The sequence below is a fragment of the Perna viridis genome, chromosome 5, assembly GCF_037379345.1.
Source record: "Perna viridis isolate PV_CMFRI_1.1 ecotype Kerala chromosome 5, ASM3737934v1, whole genome shotgun sequence".
NCBI lineage: Eukaryota > Metazoa > Mollusca > Bivalvia > Mytilida > Mytilidae > Perna > Perna viridis.
In genome coordinates this window covers 28,830,272-28,851,590 of record NC_142449.1, presented here as the reverse complement: position 1 = coordinate 28,851,590, position 21,319 = coordinate 28,830,272, and the positions used below count along the sequence as shown (strand labels likewise).

The window sequence follows — 21,319 nt, the reverse complement described above, 5'->3', positions numbered from 1 at the left end:
TTTACTACGACGTCATAACATACGACTAATTTTACTCTTATGATTTTTTTTGTGAAAAGGACCACAGAACTACTTACAGAATCAAACGAATCTTGAAAATTATGAAGCCGATCTTGTATACTTCAAACGAATTTTTGATATTCCAAAAATAGTTAACACCATGCATCACATTTCCAACATTTATTGCAATAAATGATAACAATGTTTTAACAGTAAAGTGGAAGTTAAATATTTAGAAATATTAATGGTAGAACACTTGAGGATGAAATAAAACGTGCAGTAACTAGCAGTAACAAAGAAAAGCATGAACAATGGACAGATGCAGAAGGAGAATAAATAAATGTTCCGAACAAAAAAGTCTAAATACACTCCTTTGAAGCACATAATACGTATAAGAAGATTAAGGTTAATAACAAAATTACCGAAGTGAAAAATTATAAGCATTTGTTAAAAAGTACATGTACAGTCCAATAGGAAAGTTCGTATGACAAAGCAAAAAATCCGGAAAATTGGACACAACCACAATGGTCATGACTGGGTACGTGTATTTCCAATGGAAACGTTAGGTTAAACCAGGTGAGTTGAACGCTCGTTCATAATTGTTCTAATGTTAAATTCAATAAATTAATTTGAGATAAATACTGTTGTCTGATTGGTTAAAATAATTTTGTTATATCTCAATGGATAAAAAAATATTGACATGGCCCTATTCAGTTAAATTCAGAGCTACTTTTCTCATGTTTAAAGATAAAAATATGTTTTAAAATTATTTATAAGAATTGGCTATGATAAAAAATTTGTTTATTGAAAAATAACAAATTTTCCATGTGTATATTTTGTTAATTGCACTTCGCACAATAAACAAATTGAATATACACATGGAAATTTGTTCTTTTTCAATAGACAATTTTTTTATTATTGCCAATTCTTAAATAATTCGGGGAGGGGGATAGCAGGAAACCAATGAGATTATGACATATTCAAGAATAGACCCTGTGGTTAATTAAACTGACATGTCAACGTTATTATAATGTTTAAAACTTTCTTATTCTTTTGAATACCAACAGTTAGAATCTGGCTGTATAATGGCTGTACTGTGTTTCTTTAAAATCATGCAACATTCGATAGGGATAACGCATGGTCCTATTAATATAACCTGTAAAAACATTTCAAAAATTCTTCAAGCTAGTGCATGGTGACCATTCCACAGTTAGAATACGTTTTGCAGAAGATAAAAATGTCATACATGTTACAATGTTCCTTAAAAATGTCTTCAAAACTATGGCAATTTATGTATACATTAGAATACATTAACTTGTATGATTAGCAAACAGAGGGAACGTTGGACAAATAAAATAATCACTTTTCAGTCCATTTATAGAATGTTTACAAAACAACCTTGTATTTTCTGAAATATTGAATATTACAAACCGTTTTCTCCTCACCCTAACTGGTGTCCAATTTTAAGAGTGATATATCTTCATTACCGACATTATTTGCTGTAAAAATAAATTGAAAATCACTTATGATACTAAAAAAATATCAGTGAAATTATTGAATGTCTTACACAAATGTGTTCAATTTATGTGCATTTTAACATTGTTGGTGTTTATAGCTAAAGCAGCTTTATTTCAGCTTAATATCCGGATGATGATCATGATATGGGTGATAAAATAAACACAAAAGGATGACAAAAAGAAAAATGGGACAGAATACAGGGATAATAGGGTCGTTGAAATAGTGATTTTTTTTTTCATTTCATCATCATCATGCCATGTTTATTTTATCATCCATTTCATGTTCATCGCCTTAATATAGATGAAATATTGCTGCTCGGGCGTTACACCCCAACAATCAATCAATCAATGGTAAATCATTGGGATAAAATATTCACAGTTGGTTATACATGTATGAATACGTGTATAAATATTCACAATGTTTAAGCTTTTAAATTGTTACCTAAAGGTTACAGACCACCAATTCAACCAATGAGCATTTGGAACGTACGCAAAAATAGTCCTACGCAGAAATTACCCCTGTTCCTCATAGTGCTGTGAAAAAAGTTCTCAACTTATTTAAAAAATTTAAACAGTTTCTGAAAGGAAAACATTTCTGTACATTTTATAGGTGCATTTTGCTTCTTCTGATGTGAAGTCTAATCTCCATAATGATTTTTAAATATACCCCTATCTTGTGAAAACACTGGGATTTCCCATGCTATTTATAGACCCTTCACTTCCGGTGACCAGTACTGCACTGCAAGTCTGCTAACCCCACATGACATTCTGAGGATGGTGAGCTGACATATGTAGAATCATGCTGATATATAGTCCTCTGCAGGTTAAAGTTAAGGTAAAGTCCAGAGAAGCCATTGAATATTGTGAAATTAGCATAGAAGCCTATGGAAAGTGGAATTAGTGGTTTTTAGCCTTAAGATGAAGCCATGGCAAAATGAAAAGTTTCTTGAAATAGCTTTAAAGTACTTGAAGATCTTGTTAACTTTGCCATGAGAGGAATACACTACAAAAATCCTTCAAAATATGCATTTTTTTAAGTTATAGGTCCAAATTATGGAAAATTGGTCTTTTGGGCTGATTTTTATGTCCTATCTTGTAAAAAGTGTAGAAAATTTGGTAAAAATATCAAATATTAAACTTTGAGGGCTATATTTACCTAAATATGGTCGTAATAAGCACTTGAAATCAAGTTTTGTGTAGATTTGAGCAAAAATTAGGTTAGAAATGAGGAAAAACTCACTTTCATTACTGCGGTTAAGGCCATATCAGCATTCCCCTATGGCAACATGGAAAATCCATTATTGAGTACATTTTTTGCTTTAGGTGCCCTTTACTGGTCATGTTTTAATGTGAAAACACTGTATTTACAAATTTAAAGCCAAATATATCACCTTTTGTAAAAATTTAAAGATTTAGGATTTTTGACATGTGATCAAGAAAAAGGGGGAGGCATGTCAGAAATAATTTTATAAAAATAGACCAATTTCTCAGAAAATGATTACTTTTAAAACTATTTCTTCATTAATATTGTTAAAAAACAAGTTGTGATTGATATTTTTTATTTGAAAAGTCAGTAAAAGTTCTTTGCAAATATTTAATGCATTTAAGTATGGTAGAATATTGTCACTTTTTTGCTCGCACAACTTGGTTACCCTATATTTAAAATTCAAATATTTAAAAAAGTGCTTGTCACATTTCACTGAAACTTTGCAAATGCATACAGTATGTGTGTAGGAAGATACCTGTATAGTTATTTATTTTTTCTAAGACAAAAAGTGACTCTTTAGGTTACAGACCACCAATTCAACCAATGAGCATTTGGAACGTACGCAAAAATAGTCCTACGCAGAAATTACCCCTGTTCCTCATAGTGCTGTGAAAAAAGTTCTCAACTTATTTAAAAAATTTAAACAGTTTCTGAAAGGAAAAACATTTCTGTACATTTTATAGGTGCATTTTGCTTCTTCTGATGTGAAGCCTAATCTCCATAATGATTTTTAAATATACCCCTATCTTGTGAAAACACTGGGATTTCCCATGCTATTTATAGACCCTTCACTTCCGGTGACCAGTACTGCACTGCAAGTCTGCTAACCCCACATGACATTCTGAGGATGGTGAGCTGACATATGTAGAATCATGCTGATATATAGTCCTCTGCAGGTTAAAGTTAAGGTAAAGTCCAGAGAAGCCATTGAATATTGTGAAATTAGCATAGAAGCCTATGGAAAGTGGAATTAGTGGTTTTTAGCCTAAATGTACTCGCTTAAGTATACAGGTTCATGGATTTTTTTTTAAAAAAACATTACATATATCACATGAGATATGGTTCAAGAGAATAGTTAACAAGTTTGCATAAAAAGAAAGTAACAGAGTTTCTATCTTTTCTTTTGCACAAAAAAAGCCGTGAAATTCGTTTTTTTTTATTTAAAGTAGTAATTGGGGTTTTTGTTTCTTCATTTGACCCCCACACTCTTTTAATTTCAAATGCAAAGTCAGTAGAGGTTGGATAACTCCATATTTCTTCTAACATTTTGCCATTAATTTTTTTGCTCATTGAAAACATTGAAAATAGATTCAGCTAAAAGAAAACTGTCATTGCATGTCTAATAAGTATGTATGAAATTAAATAGTCATCAATTGATTATATCATCTTGCATGGATTTTTCGTTTCAAACAGTGTAATTAGTACCGACATAAGTACCTATAGTATTGTTACTCTCTGTGTCATTTGATGTTGAATTTATTCTCAGTTTACTTTTGATTCCATTAGTACTATGAGCTTGATTTTCTGTGGCTCCTACAATGCTATTTTTGTATACATTTTTCATTTCGCTGCGCCGAATTGGTGTATCTGTTATTGCAAATACCTGTCGAAGGCAATGTAGGGAATGTCATACCGTTAAGACTACCATTTGATTTTTTCACTATGTGATAGTGCTAAAAAATTGATTTGTTTATCATCATAAATTACACTCTTTAATTTAGGTAGTTTTTAGATCGCGTTACCTCCCTTTCCCGAGAAGGGATATCTAAAAACTTGAAACACATTTTCTTCGATACTTGAAAGCAAAATTTATTTCTCATGAAATTGAATATTTCAATACATTTATATTGTACTCATAGAAACTTCTTTTAAAAAATCTAAGAAATTAACCACATTTTAAAGAAGATATCGGCAATAATCATTTTAGCTCGGGGAAATTGAGCTCGGGCTCGGGATCGGAATACCCGAAATACCGATTCCCGTATAAAATATCGTTTAGATATTCCAAAATAATAGAAAAGAGGTACATATTATTTGTCAAATAGAAGGCATTTTGCAGTTTTTCACTGCAATCCCTGAACAATGCTTTAGACATTCAAAACAAAACATTTTTTTTCATATTATGAAAAGCGTGGAATATCAGGATATCTGTATTTTTAAATAAGATAATATGCTCATCTTGTACCAATGCTGATAGATACTCAGTAGATTGCCTCTTTATATAACAACAAGAGTTGAACCTTAGACAGTGATCGCAATTTGACAAATATTTTACCAAGCTTGACATATATCTTGCTTTGGAGCATGATGAAATATTTGATAAAATAGGTTTCTAACATGTAGAGTGTGAGAAACACAGAACTAATATTCAACTCTTTGTTTACAAAAATATGTTACACAATCTACAATTTGAAAAGTAATTTATATAATATTAAGTGCAATTACTCTACAAAAAAATTAATTAAAATAAATTGTGCAAATTTTGTTAATGTTCACATTGTCGGGCTTTTATCTACAAGATCGTTTTGTGTAGAATGTAAGACCAGAACTATGAATGGCTAAAAATATTCTGACGGAAATGAGTCTACAGCGAAGTAGACGATTGCGCAAGTGCAGGGGCACTGTTTAGTCTTAAATACGCCATGGAGCTACGTGCATCATAGACATAGCTTAAAATCATATCATTCATCAACAACTATTAGAGGATGAAAAGTCCAACCATCAAATGACTTCAAAGGGACGATTTCAAGGAAAACTCGGATTTTAGGACAATTGTCATGAAACCTAGGCCTGGTCTAGCAAAACGTTTTAGAAGGTTTTATAGAACTGGTTAATAGTTGAATGGTCTATGCTGCTAACGTACCAATGTATAGTCTACATACAATATAGAACCAATTTACAAAAGGTTACTTCTAGTAACAGTTTGAAAAAAAAAAGAAATATGTGTATAACATATTTAAAGTTCTATCCATTTTGCTCATTTTATTAAAACATCAAAATGGTATCAAAACGTGTTTATCTTTATATATACGGCAGATCGGTGTGAAAACATGCAAATATATAAATAATTTTATATAAATGTCAATAGACAACTTTGTTAAAAATGTTTTATCCAAATCTTTTGTTTTTGATTGTATTGTAGAGCTATCTATAAATGTAGCTTTTAATCATGTGTATGGAAATATTTTGCAAAAATATACCTAGACTCTCCCTTTGAAAACATGTGATATGCTTCCAGAATCCTCTGCATTTTTTTTTCCTTAATAAGCAGCATGATAAAACTATCATTGATGCTACAGCGAATCTGTAAAGCAATACAATTAAAAATTCCGACATTTTTTCATATATTTAAGCAGTTAAAATATCTACCACACAGATGCATCAGCATAAATTTAAATTGCTTTTCAGTTGTTTTATAGAAGTTCATAATATATTTGATGCAAAAAAGACCTATTGAGAAATTGCCATCAATGCATGATTCTTTCACATAAAGGTGCTTAGATATGTTTAACATGTGATAGGCATTTAGTACCCGTAAAATCGATAGATATTTCCAAATCTAGCGCAAATCGTGGAGAAAGCGAGTCCTTTATTCAGTTCTTAATCTGGATGTAATTCACTGCATGCATTCACGTTAAGCTCTATGAAATGCTTGATTCTTTGTACATGTATATGATATAGAAATAGGTGCAGCATCTGATTGCCATGACAGTTTTAATTTGATACGACAAAACAAGGGTTGCATTAATTGCATAAAAACATAACATAAAAGTTCCATATTGCTATAACAATTTTTAATCCTATTCCAAAGGGAAAAAATAAAAAAATGATGACAATATTAAAAAAAATGAACACGTGGGACCTGTTTAAAAGTCATGAAAACCAATGAAACTAACTTACAATATACTTACATTACACAAATTACGATTATGATGATAGTACTAAAATTATGTTCGCCTTGTTCCGACATATTATTCTTTATAATAATCTTTTCATCTACAAAAATCAAACAAATTCAAACTTTCGAAGTATGTTAAGAACGAAAAAAACTAAGGAATCTTATCAAATTATATACAATGTCACAAAATGTCAAAAAAGTCCGCGGTAGACGAAAGATGAAGAAAAGCTACATGTATGACAAAGTGAACAAACCAGTTAATATATGGTGCAGATGGATACAACATAACGACTGCAACTTGACGACTGTGATCTTGAAATAAAATAACCCTGTTCAAGTAACCTAGTAGTAAGAAGTATAGCGCGCTACAAAACGTCTGTGTAGTTTCGGAAAGCTCTTGGATAACATATGAGAACTCCGTACGCAGGTGCTGAAGTCTTATTTCCACGGATTAAAGGGGAATTAGGGATACTTAACGAGTAAACAAGAAGTCATTGAGTTTGTCGAACAGTTTGTTCATGAATTTTCTCTTATCATGCACTTATGTTGATTTGTAAATCTACAACAAGCTTGCAATCATTCGTACGTTTAGATTGGTATGCGAGCTTTGTACGAATAATATAGTCAATAAAGAATCGTGGACATTCATATAAAATTCTGACACGTCAAAAAATGTTCATCGCCTTTCACGATTCAATGCGAATTTTGGGGAATGTCTACGAGTCGTCAAGAGTTATTTACGAATGCCGACGAGATAAATAAGCAAGATTGCGAATGACTACGAATCATTTATTTGTAAAGATTCGTAAGACTTATTTGTATATAAGAAGGTAGTATAATATTCATCTTGAACCATGACGTTGGATAAATTATAGTGAGAATGGGTTTTAGGAGAATGTTTATTGTATCTGCCATAAATCAAGCAAGTCTCTCAACTCCTTCTTAAACATTTAAGATAAATTACCTCGAGAAAAAACAACATGTTCATAAAGCATGTGCTCCTTGGACGTGTAAAATCCAATTTCACATTGATATGTTCTGTTGACATCTTCTTTGGTGAAGTTCAATATGGTAAGTTTCACACCTTTTGTATCAACTGCTGCTTGATATTTTGTTTTATCAGTTGGTTGATCATTTATGGAGCACAAATCATTTCCTCTATACCACCTCATGCTTTTAGCTCCAGGCAGATTATTTGATGTTGTATTTGATGTACAAATTAATGTCAGATTATCTCCATAGTTTTCAATTTGTTTCCAAACTCTCCAGCGAGCTTATATGGAAAAGAAAAAAAGGACAAAATAATATCAACATTATACACTTAAAAACTGGATTATTCCCACAGAGACTTATTGTTAACTATATTCAACAAAGTGTCGACAAAAAACAGCATTTTTGTTATGTTTTAAAATGTAAAAATTGTGCAACTTTGTTTTAATCCCAAGGTCATACCCGTGTCGCCCCCCCCCCCTTATTTTACCCCAAAGAACTGTGCTATGCAAGAAACTACTACATGTTATTACAAATTTATGGGGAGAATACTGATTTATATGCAAACGAAGGGAAGCCCTGAAATTGAAAAATGAAAATTGAAGACTTGATATACTAGGTCTCGACAAATTTCGAAAGATGACGGATACGGCGAACTGGTGAGCAGGTGTCGTAGAAGCGAAATACTGTAGAAACCGGTACTACGAATCACCGGAATGCCCCGTAATCACCGAAATGCCCCTACAAATCACCGGAATGCCACCGAAATGCCCCTTATTTTGTTGTAAAACCATGGAAATTCTAAAAGAAAAACAGAGTATGTCCGAACGCCCGCCTTTGTTATGAACGAAATGTCCGATTTACTTAAAAACGGCAAACCAACCGAGGTTTATAACAAACTCTCCATTAAATACGACGAATTAAGTGGGCCAACAAGCAAACGACAGGTTTATGACAAAAAATTAAACGACTCAAAGAAAGACAGACGGAATGAGGACGGACATGTGGTTAATAGGCGAAATATAGCTGACCACATAAGCGAGATAGACAAATTAGTTGCAAATGGCACATCAATCGTGAAATCAATTGTTAGGGATCAGGGTAAGGCACCATGCCTTATCTTGTATACAGACGAACAGATGACGGACATTAAAAACTTGTGTTGTACAGGCCAATCAATTTTAGGAATTGATAAGACCTTCAATCTGTGTGATATGCATGTAACAGCCACATGCTACAAGCAAGTTAGCGTAGTTTCTGACAATACGGGGGATGCACCAATTTTTCTAGGCCCATTATTTATACATGACAATAGCGACTTTGAATCATATAGCAATTTCTTCAATCATCTTCGTACAAAACTAGCAGGCCGATAGGCAAAGGATCTTAGACATGATTTTTGGAAATGACGGACTAATTAATGCTGACGAAAGTATCTGCTTCGACACAAAATCTGATGACATAGAAGACGCATCTAGAGAGTTGTCAGGCAAATTTCACAGGTACTTTCAAAACAAATTGAAATCAAATTTGAAAGAAAAAGTCAACAAACCATTATGTACCGGGTTAGTAGAAAACGCATGGACTAACAATAATTCAGAATCTCTCAATCACATCTTAAAGCAAGCTATAAATTGGAAATCGAAACCCCTCTTAGACCTTGTCAACATCCTGACAACTCTCATAGAGGCCCAATTTAAAGACATTAGGAAGGCAATCGTTGGCACAGGACAGTTTAGGCTTGCAAAGACCTACGAACACTTTGGGGTGACAAGGACTGTTTGGGTATCAAAAACGACAGAGGAGCGTGACAGACACTACAAGCGTTTAAGACAATTTATTCCCAAAGACAAAATGACTGTTACTTCTACGGACGGTAAAATGACTGTAGTTCAGCCCAGGTCACTAGGCAAAAAGATTGGTCAGCACAAACGAAAAATTAACGAGAGGACAAAGACATTCAAAAAAACGAAAACAAAGTAAATGTTCAGCTAAGTGAATGTTCAGCTGTTTGATATTAACAGTGCGTACGCCGTATCTTGTTGTTGAGATGCCCAGAAATGGGTAGGACTCCACTGTTACTATTAAACCTCTTCGCATGGACATCTAAATTATTTTTTTCAGTTTATTGTTTGTTTGTATTATATTATATATTATATTATCGTCTTTATTATCAATCAGATGAATTTTAATCATGTTATGTGATTTAAAATAGTAGCTATATGTCATATGCCTGAGACGCTTCTTAAATAGTTGCTGAATGATTTTACATGCTTATTATCATTTATATTTTTATGATGTGTTAATCCTTACATTTTTTTAATAGTAGCTTCATATATTCTGTGTTTTGTAAGAATTTGCTATCTGCTTTGCTGACATATTATTGACTGTGTACCAATAAATAAATATTATGAACTAATTTCAGCATTTAGTTATCAATTAAAGTCTATGAAGTATAAATCATATTGAGTTTCCACCTGATTACTGGTAATTACTAGAGATTGCGCAACATAGTCTTTATCTCCAAGAGTTATCGCTCTTTGAACTAATTGACGCTTCGAGAAACAACACTTTAAAATTAAAATATTTAATTATGGTAGGAATTATGCATTTATGAAAATTTTAAGCATTAATCTTTATGAAATTCATCATGTAAAGTCATTTGAAGGGGCATTTCGGTGATTTCAATGGGCATTCCGGTGATTTGTAGGGGCATTTCGGTGATTACGGGGCATTCCGGCGATTCGTGTTACCCTGTAGAAACATAATCTGTTATGAACAAACTCCAACAATATCCTTCGGGAGCATTCCATACACAGCCTATGCCAATTATTAATATGATTTAAAACATACCTGTGCCATCAGCTCTTAAACTTTGTACTAGCAGATATATAATTACTGGATGTAGAAGGCTTTTTACCATTACGGCATACAATTTTCGCATCTCATTCAGTTTTATCTAAAAATGACATTGCAAATGAAAGTTACTAAAGATACTCTACTAATTCAACTAAATGCATACAATAAAATGAAGATTGTCAACCTTGAGTTACCACTTCTATACAAATACAAATTAAGGGCTCTCCTTCCTTTTTCCATCCCTCCCACGAACTACGCAACAAAGAATCATTTTGTAGATGTCAATGCTAAACTAAATGTTAACCATTCTTTATGAAATTTTATAACATTCCAAGTAGCCACACTCTGGAAATTAAGCTATTGGTTATTTTTTTTATAAAGCAGAACGAAAAGTCGATTGTTTACATTTTCATCCCATACGTCTGCTTAAAGTTATGTCTAATTGCTTTTTAAAAATTCAAGCTGAATGTCAAAAGTTTAACAAATAGAATCAACTACCACATGCACTTAATAGTGCTCAGAACCCTAGTCGGGGGCTAGGGCGCTTTGCCCACAGAGCAACAGGGTTGTGTGTCCCAGGTGGGGGAATGGGGTACCCCTGGCGTGTGACATGCTGGGGTTGTCAGGCTATGATACGGAAAATCATTCCTCGCACGTAAAAGAAAACCACTGTGGTATTCTCCCGGAGTAGGAACCATAAAGCTTCGCCACAGGAGGCTAAATTACCCGACCTTACCCACCTCTCCCTCTTTCCAGTTGCAATCAAATTTCGCGACCCCATTGTCCTTGTCTCCCGTCCCATTTTCCATTTCATCATCATTTCACGTTCATTTTATTACCCACTTCATGTTCATCGCCTGAATATAGATGAAATATTGCTGCTCGGGCGTTAAACCCAAACAAACAAACAAACAAACTTAAGTGTGGGGTAGAATTATTTTGAGAAAAAAAAACATTTGAATTATTCCAAAACTAAGCAACTGTTTACTCAGTCATGAACAGATAAACATTTGATTTAATATATCTCCCTTTACCTTAAACTATATAGATTTTCAAATTTAAGAAATGTAACTCCGGCTGCGGCTGAAAAAAAAATTATTTTGCGCGTGCGCAAAAACAATGTTCAAACTCTACGTTTAACCTCGGTCCCTCTACCTTTGCAAATAAAGAAAATGTGACTAAGGTACGATTTAACTAAAAAGGGGCAGGTAGGAGAACAAATGGGTCTGGGAAGAATAAAGTTAAAATGGATCAGCTAACCTGGGTTTGCTCCGAGGCAAATTTTCATCTCTGAACGGAATATTTTCACACATAAATGGGAGGTTCATCATCACGCACAAGCGCATGAAGAATTGAATTCATAATTTTGCTTTTAACCATCTACATTTTTATATAAACCTCTTGTTATGAACGATATCTGCCATAGTTCTAGCTGTGACGTATTGCTGCAGAAGCAGAAACTCCTGTTATACGAATACGTACATGCACAAAAAAGTAGTCAGTGGCGGTTTATTGGTGCAGGTGTCCTTTCTTCATTAAAAATGAAAAAAAAAATGCAAAAATAAAACAAAAACAAAAAAAAAAAAAAAAAAAAACAAGGAATAACCAATCTCTTGCAATGTACCATGAATCATGTATTAGTCGATGCATCAGTGTCGTCACTGTATATGTGGGGAGTGGGTAACTTTATAGGCATTAGGGTACGTGTGTGCAGCCAAGATCATATATACTGTACCAGTGTAGTTCATGTAAGTACGTAACTTAATGTGCAATAATAATATAATTCGGTTATGAAATCAATTGTAAGAAGGACATGAACTCCTCGTGTTATCATTACTACCTTGTACATTGTAAATGTCAATAATGTGAAAGTCAGGTCTAATCATGTGGTCAACATCCGAAATTCCTAACCTGATAATTTTTCTCCGATCATGAAAAATTGACCCGTGTGAAACTGGTTACAATATGTAAAAGTCCCTCTAATTTTTCTTCGTGCAAAATTAGCTGAGTAGGACCAAACGTTGATCATAACAAAAATCTCCAACTGCCCTCTAGGGGGATGATACCCCGCTGCGCGTATGAGTACAGTTTAATCTAAAAAAATCTTATAGCGGTATAAATTCCTTAGACTATACTTATCTAACACAAAACAGTTCCATAAAAGTTAAATAGAATAAGTTCTAGATAGATAATGTATGTAAGAAGCGTTATTGTGTAAAATCTAATCTGCAAATCCGAAATGCCTCTAAAAATAGCATACGAAATTGTAACACTATTTTTAGATAGACAAATCAATAATGTAACTACTGGTCTCAGTATCGTATTAATTTTCCCATAGACTTCTATAGTGAAGTGCATATTTTTAGGATTTTTTAAAAAATATGTAAATTGATTCAATAAAACTTTCACTTATGTAGCATTTCTAAGGACATGTGAAAAAATAATTTCCCGCAAAGAAAATAGGGTGAGTCCACGAAGATCGGACAGAAAAGTAGTCTCGAACTATAAATAGCCATTTTCCCTACTTTCACTTTCGTTTTGCACTCACCAAACCAACCTTTTCAGTGGAACATTTTTATGATATTATGTTAGATTTTCTTTTAAAAAAGTTCTTCATCTTACAGTGTGATGTTTGCTCTATTTTATAAGTCATTGTTCATATTTTTTGACAAAATATTAGTTTGTAGAGAGGCAAAAAGAAAATGCACTATATTTTTATAGCATCCATGTTTTGACGTGCACCTGCTCAGGGATATGCAATACGATACTGGTACCTACTGAAGGTACTCGAACACAATTAATTTCCCTTGGTTTTCGTTGAATATAGTTCCAACTTTGGTAGTAGGTACCTTCCACATTTTTTCATATTTTTACTGGAAACTTCTTTGCTGAAGTTTTGCCTCTAATTGGTAGAAAATAGGTTAAAATTACATGGGATTTTTTTTTCATTAATCAAATCTGACTAAAAGTTGTGATTTGGTTCAGTGGAAGAAGGTTAAAATTTAGGACTTTTAACTCAGTTCATTTGTCATGTTTACCCCATCTCCGAATTATATGTATTAGTTTCAGAAAATGATGGTAAAATTTTCTACAATTTATATATAAAATCCTGTTTGTACATATCTTTAGGCCAGAGAAGTTTTGTTCAGTTTGCGCCGGTGGAATTTTTTTAATCTGCTCAAATGTGTATATTGAAATGCACTTGAAAATTAATTGCGGTCTCGTGCCTGAATATGAATAGCATGCATGCAATACTTTATTTTTGGCTGTGGCGGAATTAGTGAGAACAGGCCATGATTCTTCGCCCAGTTACGAGAGCGGCCGTGGGGTTTCTCCGCTAAGGGACCGAACATCTGAATTCAGAGAAGGGTGATTGGGATTTTAAATATTTGATGTACTAATATTAGGTTACTTTTTTTCGTGTGCAGCACTCGTTTTTTTTTTTTTTACTTTTTCACACATTGCAGCAAATTGTGTTTTTTTTTTCTATATTACATGTAACAAAGCGTTCAGTAGAACATTTTCTGTTTCACATTAGTTTTTCTAACTTCCTCGGCAAATTAATTATTTTTAGGATAAACAACCGAAATTAAGAACCAAAGTACCCCCACAAGGTTAAACAGTCCATCCCAAAAGGGGGTACTTAGAAACTGTTGTCATACTTAGGCTGGGATTATTTTTGCGGGTTCAGTATTTTCGATTTTGGTATTTTTTGGGATCCAAATTTGTGTCAGTATATTTTTTTTTTTTTTTTTTTTTTGAAGGGGGAGTAAAAGAAATTTGTTTTTTTTTTTCTTGAAAGGGGAGTAAAAGAAATCTGTATTTTTTAATGGGGTATTAAGCATTTTTCAGGTTTTTTAAGGTTTTGTAAGATATTTTTGGGGGTCGGAAATTTTTTTCTTGACCTAGCCTACGTATGGGAGAAAAAAAGGTGAGTACCCTCTTTTTTCAGTATCCGTGACAAAAACAAAACAATAAAAGCAGACCATATTTTTTACTCCACCCAAAGCAAAACTATTTTTAATTTCCTAATTTATGGATGTCGAACGATATTACAAAATTATCACAAGAAGAAAAAAAAAAAACGCACTTTAAATTTCACTATAAAGTCTCATTAATTTCATGTGTACTTTACGCGTATTTCATGTAAAATTAGATTAATATGAATTTCACATGAACAATGTTTTGCTTCTACGTCATATAGCTGAATGGCAAGTTACTAATTTGCATCCTGGACAATGCATGTAGGTTTATAGAGAATTCAAAAAAATAACCTAAAGAATTCAGTCCGGATATATTTTGTCCACCTATGGGCTGAATTTTAACAATTATATTGATCTAATTTTAGAATTTCAATATCCTTTGTGCTCATTTCGCTTAAATCTTTTTAAATTAAAAAAAAATCAAAGCGTGGAGTCCTACATGTTGCATTAGAGTAAAATCTAAAAGCTGCCTTGTCAACGGCGTTGACTGCAAATACTACCAAAAGTAGTAGAGGCTACTATATTTGTCCGCATATGACATGTTAGCTCCCTTTATAATCTTTCAGTTAGAAAGCTTATCAGGTGCTTTCATTGCCTGCATTTTCTGCCAAAAATTATTTAACTTGGTTACAGTACCGATTCTTCAAAAATTCATAAGAGGCCAAGTACAGCATTGTTAATTTAATTTCAATAGTCTTTTGAGTGGGAATTGTAAACTTTCACTTTCTCCTCCGTCCCTAAATTACTTTAAGTAGCAGTCCATATACAATTCAGACACTGCTTATGGTAAGGTGATTCATTGATTAGGAAAAAAACACACAACAAACGATGCTTTTTGCTCTTCATATGCTATATGTTTTATGTCACAATGGTCTTCTCTGTATTTTGAGAAATCTACACTTTAACATCCCACTAAAAACAACAAAAAACAATCCAAATCAAGAACGATAATTCTGCAAAGTGCTAATTTCATGTACAACCTATATAAAATTGGCATTAGACGTTATCTTACTTTTTTATGGCAAGGGAAATAACTCGCTAAACGGGTCATGAATATGTATAAGAGGGTTCACGTGATTAGTATCTCGCAAATAAAGTACCCATTATTTAGCCCTATGCGAAATTTTTATGAATTGTCACAGAACCTTAATGCTAAGTGAATGTCATGTTATTTTACGTCAATAATATGTGTAATTCCCTTAAATTTCATGTGAAGCTCACTTGGTTTTCATGTGAAAACAATTATCTTTGTATACACTGTATACGGAACAAGATGAAAATGGAGTGATATTATTAAAAGAAAATATACCAGGGCAGTCCAATGTTTTGAGTGTTAAAGAAAATATTTGGTTTTGTCCACTGGCTATACATAAGAAAGATGACTTTCGCCCACTTACCATACATGCATCGGATATCAGTCATGCCTATTGTTACGCCATGCCTAAATATAACTTATCTCATATTTCTTGACAATCCCGATTTTTTAAAAGCTGTCCTGTAGTTACATTTAAGTTTGATAATCGAATTAAAGTTCTCAGAAATGTTCTATTTCCGTACAAACAAAATTCCACATAAGGAATGTCGAGTTAGCTAGTTCAAGATATAAGGTACATAATAACAAAATTCCACGTACTGATAGTGCAAAATTATTGGTATTTCATTCATAATCATACTAATCACATGATCCCCTTTATACACATTCATGACCCGGAGGCGTATTATTTTACTTATTTTAGTAGAAACATTTGTTTTCTTTTGTTAGTCCAACGTTTATTTATAGAACCGATCGTCCGTTAAATAACATAATGCGATCGAGATAAATTAAACTTTAAAAATTCTATGTTATATTTATAGCATAGTATTCCGAGTTAGACAAATAAACTTTCGAACGCGCAGCGTGAGAAGTTTATTTGGCTAACGAGGAAGGCGTTGCTATAAATGATTTGTAACATGAATGACACGCCCATGCCAGTCCGTGCAGAAAAAATAACGTTTGGCGGGAAAATCTAACAACCCGCACAGTAGGCAGTATGGCAGACGCATTCTCTCTACCAGATTGGCTTGACATTGAAAATGTAGAAAGCGATGATTTGGTTCTCTCTCAGGTGTGTATTTTTTAATTGAATTAGACTGATTTACGCTAATTATCTTTTGGAAGGCTTTTAATAAACACAACTATTCGGGGCATGGACCCCCTTTTTTGGCCCAAATGTAAAAAAAATCTATTTATTTTTCCATATTTACAATTTTCTACAATATGTAGGCATATAACAAGTCTCAAAACTCCATAACCAGTCGATTACAATACCTTTTCTACTATCCACACGATCCGCAAGTGAAAAGATTTTATTGTTTTACCTTGGGACCCAAAAGGGGGGGGGGGGGGGTCCATGCCCAAAATACCTGTGCTTTTGATCGGAAATCGGTAAAATTTTTCTCCGATGTGATGTCATTTATATGCCCTATATTGGCCCTTAATTTTTGGAAATATAGATATTTCATTTTTTTAAAACGATTGTTTACTGTTTTGCAGGTTCTTCAAGATGTTTGTATGTGTGCTTTTTTGTAGGCGTAATCTTTTCCCAAAGAGGCGGAGCTTACCCATGCAATATTGGTTTTAGTGTTTTGGTTATTTCATGGCTGTTTCCTCATTGCATTATATAGGCCCATGTGACCTTTCATGCAATATTATTTGGTTGCTTCAATTTAGAGCATACATTTTGATACATGCTTGTCGTCTTCTATATTATTCTATAAAAAGATCAAAGGAAAAAAGAAGATTCATGTTACAAGTGAATAGAGTTGTAATTTAGTTCAAGATATGATTGATTGATTGATTGTTGGGGTTTAAAGTTCGAGCAGCAATATTTCAGCTATATTCAGACGATGAACATGAAACAGATGATAAAATGAACATGAAATGATGATGAAATGAAAAACGGGATGGGACACAAGGACAGTAGGGTCGACAAATTTTGATTGCCACTGGAAAAAAGGAGGGATGGGTAGGGTCGGGCAATTTAGCATCCTGTGGCGGCGCGCAAAGGTTCCTACTATCGAATACCACAGCAGGGTTCTTTAACGTGCGAGGAACGTGGCATCTTTCCCCACACGGTGCACCACTATGGTTTGCGGTCAGGTTTTCCATATTATAGCCTGACAACCCCAGCATGTAACATGCCAGGGGTACGCCATTTCACCACCTGGGGCACACATCCCAGGTGCTCTGTGGGCAGAGCGCCTACCCCCGGCCAGGTTTCTGAGCACTATTTAGTCGCCTTTTCTTTCATCCTTTGGCCGTTACGTTATATACAAACGCGTGAACCGACAAAAACGTGTTATAAGGAGCACAGTAATACTCCGGCTCAGTGTAATGAGCTAGTACACAATTGTTCAACCGTTCTTGCTCTTAAGTGGATGAAATATCTTGCATGGTATATAAAACTAAATTAACCAATCAAACTTCGTAAAACAATACGTTAAAGACTCGTCCGACCAAGTGCACACAGTTAGAAGGGTGCATGATATTAACTGCATGGCAGTGGTTATTGGCATTCGTTACCCAGTTGTTACTATCAAAAAATTGTTTGATTAAGCGTTTTGACAACATAAACCGAGACTTACATGTACTATGTCTATGTGTCACTTAATTTTTCTTTTTTATCTCCGTATTACTTTGTGTTGAACATTAGGGTCATTCAAAACGTAACTGATTGTGTTAGCTTCACCTCATACATGTAAAATACTAACCTTCTTGCTGCACTCTGATATCCACTCTTCAACTTGTCCCCATTAATACAACGTACCTTTCCTCCTTAGTTATACATTTATTGAGTAACACCTGCCAGACGTAATTGTAATTTATACGCTTAAAGGTATTTAATTCATAAAATAGAATTCCATTTGGACCTGTTAGGCATGCGCGGTGACTTAAATCTTGATTTATTCGGATTTATGATTACCTGACTAAAATAGTGAAATTATAACTGTGCACTCACCTGAGAAGTAATTGTACTTATATTAAGTGAATTTTAATAGAAACTATTTCACATACCCGTAGTCACAACTGATGCCGCTTCTACGGGCTGACATTTCCGTTGGGTTCATATTACAAAATATTACTTATTATCAATTTACATTTATTTTTCAAATTATTAAAAAAAATATGTTTTAACTTACAAAAATCTCTGTTTTGTATTGAAATGTCTTGGGCAACAGTATATATATTATAATATATATACAGGTTTACTCTGACTATTTAAAGCAACACTTAGGAAATCTAAAACTTTCCTTCACAAATACGGTACCGATAGCCGATTATTTCTGTGTCTTCCTATGTTGACAAATAAAAAAATATTAAATTATTTAGAATTTAATTAATAAACTACAAGGTCTAATACATGAACTGTAAGGTCTCGTTCAAACAATTCAAAATCACGTTTTGATAAAATGGAGACACATGTTTTGAATTTTTGCTTTTTGGGGGTTCTTTTTCTAACACGTATAACAAAACTAAGTTGACTCACGTTTTTGGGTAGCTTTACATAATATGTTTTGTAACTCTTTCCTGTTGATGCGTCATGTAACTTCCAAATATGATTTAAATAATGTACTATTTGTGTTTGGACTGCTTCTGTTACAACTCTTCTTGTAAACAATTCACACATTTCTCATTGTACTCATTTTGGTTTTCTCTCTTTATCACGCCTGCACTGCACTTTTGCACTTCCCTGTAAAACATGCTCACATGCACATCCTTCTCAAACACATCACTGTACTCACTGAAGAGATGTAATTATCACTGTTTTTTTTTAATTTTATGTACCGATCTCTCTTGACAAGCTTAATTTCTAAACCAAACTTATCTTAAATGGTGATCAAGACGGATGATATAGCTACACACAGATAGAGAATCGGACAGTTTTACTCATTATCGCGTAAAAGTAAATCTAAGAAATAGCTCTCTTTGCTCGATATGAAATTCATTTGTTTATTAATCGCTTATGGATTAGCCTCTGTCTTGTTGATACTACTTTTAAGCATAGTCCTTTTTGATCATGAGCTTAATCCGAAACTAAACACGAAAGCAAGTACCGAGGTAAAGAGGAAAATATATCAATTACAGTTACAATTCTTATAGTTAGAAATAAGACTTAAATAGAACATCGTGTTATACGGTACATTTTATGTTCCACCAAATAGTAACGATAAGAAGTCTCCGAGTCTTTTGAATTTGCATTGAATACTGATAAAGATATTATTGTAATAGGTGATTTTAATATTAATCAACTATGTAATTTTCTAAACAATTAAAGATCTTCTTCAAATGTTTAGCCTTCAACAGTTAACCAGTGAACCTACCTATTTTACTGCACACTCATCATCCCTGATTGACCTTATCATGGTAAACAATCCAATCAACCTGTTGATCATTGATATAGGTCCGCCTCTCTTAGATTAAGTTCGCTTCTATTCATCCATTCTTAGAATATTAAATCTCCCAAAATCTAAGCCACAAAAAACCCTTTAAAAGAAAAATCTATCTATACGAACAAGCGGATTATGATCTACTGGGAGATCGTTTCGCTAGAGTAGATTGAGACTCCCTATTCGTAAATGAACAAGTAGATTCGTCTACTTCAAATACTACGGATAAAATCATTTCTGTCAGTAACAAGGTTATACCAAACCGCGTCATTAATATAAACATGTGAGACCCACCTTGGTTTAACTCTCGCTTAAAAAAATCAATTAGGAAGAAAAACCGCTGTCATTACAAGGCAACAAGCATGATAGTCCGGATAGGTGGGAAAAATCAAGAAATAAGATTGATTGATTGATTGTTGGGGTTTAACGTCCGAGCAGCGATATTTCAGCTATATTCAGACTAGTTAGCCACAGGAGGCTAACTTGTCCGACCCTACCCACCTCTCCCTATTTCCAGTGGCAATCAAAATTTGTCGACCCCATTGTCCTTGTGTCCCATCCCTTTTTCATTTCATCATCAAATTCATGTTCATCGTCTGAATATAGCTGAAATACTGCTGCTCGGACGTTAAACCCCAACAAACAAACAAACATCTAGAAAGACCAACAAACCTTATCACCCAGAATTGTACCTTAATAATTACATCATAGACCAAGTTAAGCACGATAAACACTTAGGTCTTACAATATTTGATGATGGTTGGTGGAATAGTCATATTGAAGCATACAATCGTTTCGGCATTCCAATGGGAACAAATTGTGCTCCTTTACTTGCTGACCTATTCCTTCACTCTTATGAGGCTGACTTTATAGCTGATCTGATCAGAAAGAAAGAATATCGTTTGGCTAGATCATTCAATCTCAGTTCCGCTATATAGATGACGTATTATCTTTAAACAATCCTAATTTCGGGGATTTGATACATCGCATCTACCCAAAAGAATTTGAGATAAAGGATACTACAGACACTGTGAAGTCAGCCTCATATCTTGACCTACACTTAGAAATCGATGGTAAAGGAAAACTATTGACCAAACTTTACGACAAACGTGATGACTTTTCATTAAGAATTGTTAACTTTCCTTTCATCTGTGGCAACATCCCTTCGGCTCCTGCGTATGGAGTGTTCATATCAGAACTCATACGTTATGGCAGAGCTTGCCGAAACTACGCAGACGTTTTGTATCGCGCTAGAACTCTAACAAATAGGCTTCTGGAACAGGGTTATGTTGCTACAAGATTGAAGTCATCACTACAGAAGTTTTATGGTCGTCATCATGAACTCGTGGATCGTTATGATGTATCCATCAGCAACATG

At 33.7% G+C, this 21,319-nt stretch overlaps 1 protein-coding gene across 5 annotated transcripts; it reads right to left on the bottom strand.

Annotated features, from left to right (window-relative positions):
• Nucleotides 1-165: 165 nt before the first annotated feature.
• On the bottom strand, nt 166-19,385 carry LOC148616985 (uncharacterized). Of its 5 annotated transcripts, XM_088584194.1 has the most exons (9): nt 18,265-18,458; nt 12,014-12,066; nt 10,526-10,631; nt 7,647-7,955; nt 6,696-6,780; nt 5,985-6,088; nt 4,222-4,317; nt 1,432-1,499; nt 166-1,156 (listed from the first exon to the last, which is right to left on the bottom strand). In XM_088584194.1, exons 3-8 carry the CDS (start codon nt 10,614-10,616, stop codon nt 1,447-1,449), a joined length of 738 nt encoding a protein of 245 aa, XP_088440320.1. In that variant the 5' UTR covers nt 10,617-10,631; nt 12,014-12,066; nt 18,265-18,458; the 3' UTR covers nt 166-1,156; nt 1,432-1,446. The 5 variants fall into 5 exon arrangements, with proteins under 5 accessions (XP_088440320.1, XP_088440316.1, XP_088440319.1 ...); XM_088584190.1 differs by lacking the exons at nt 12,014-12,066; nt 18,265-18,458 and adding an exon at nt 19,041-19,385; XM_088584193.1 differs by lacking the exon at nt 12,014-12,066 and having other exon boundaries at nt 18,265-18,454.
• Nucleotides 19,386-21,319: the final 1,934 nt, after the last annotated feature.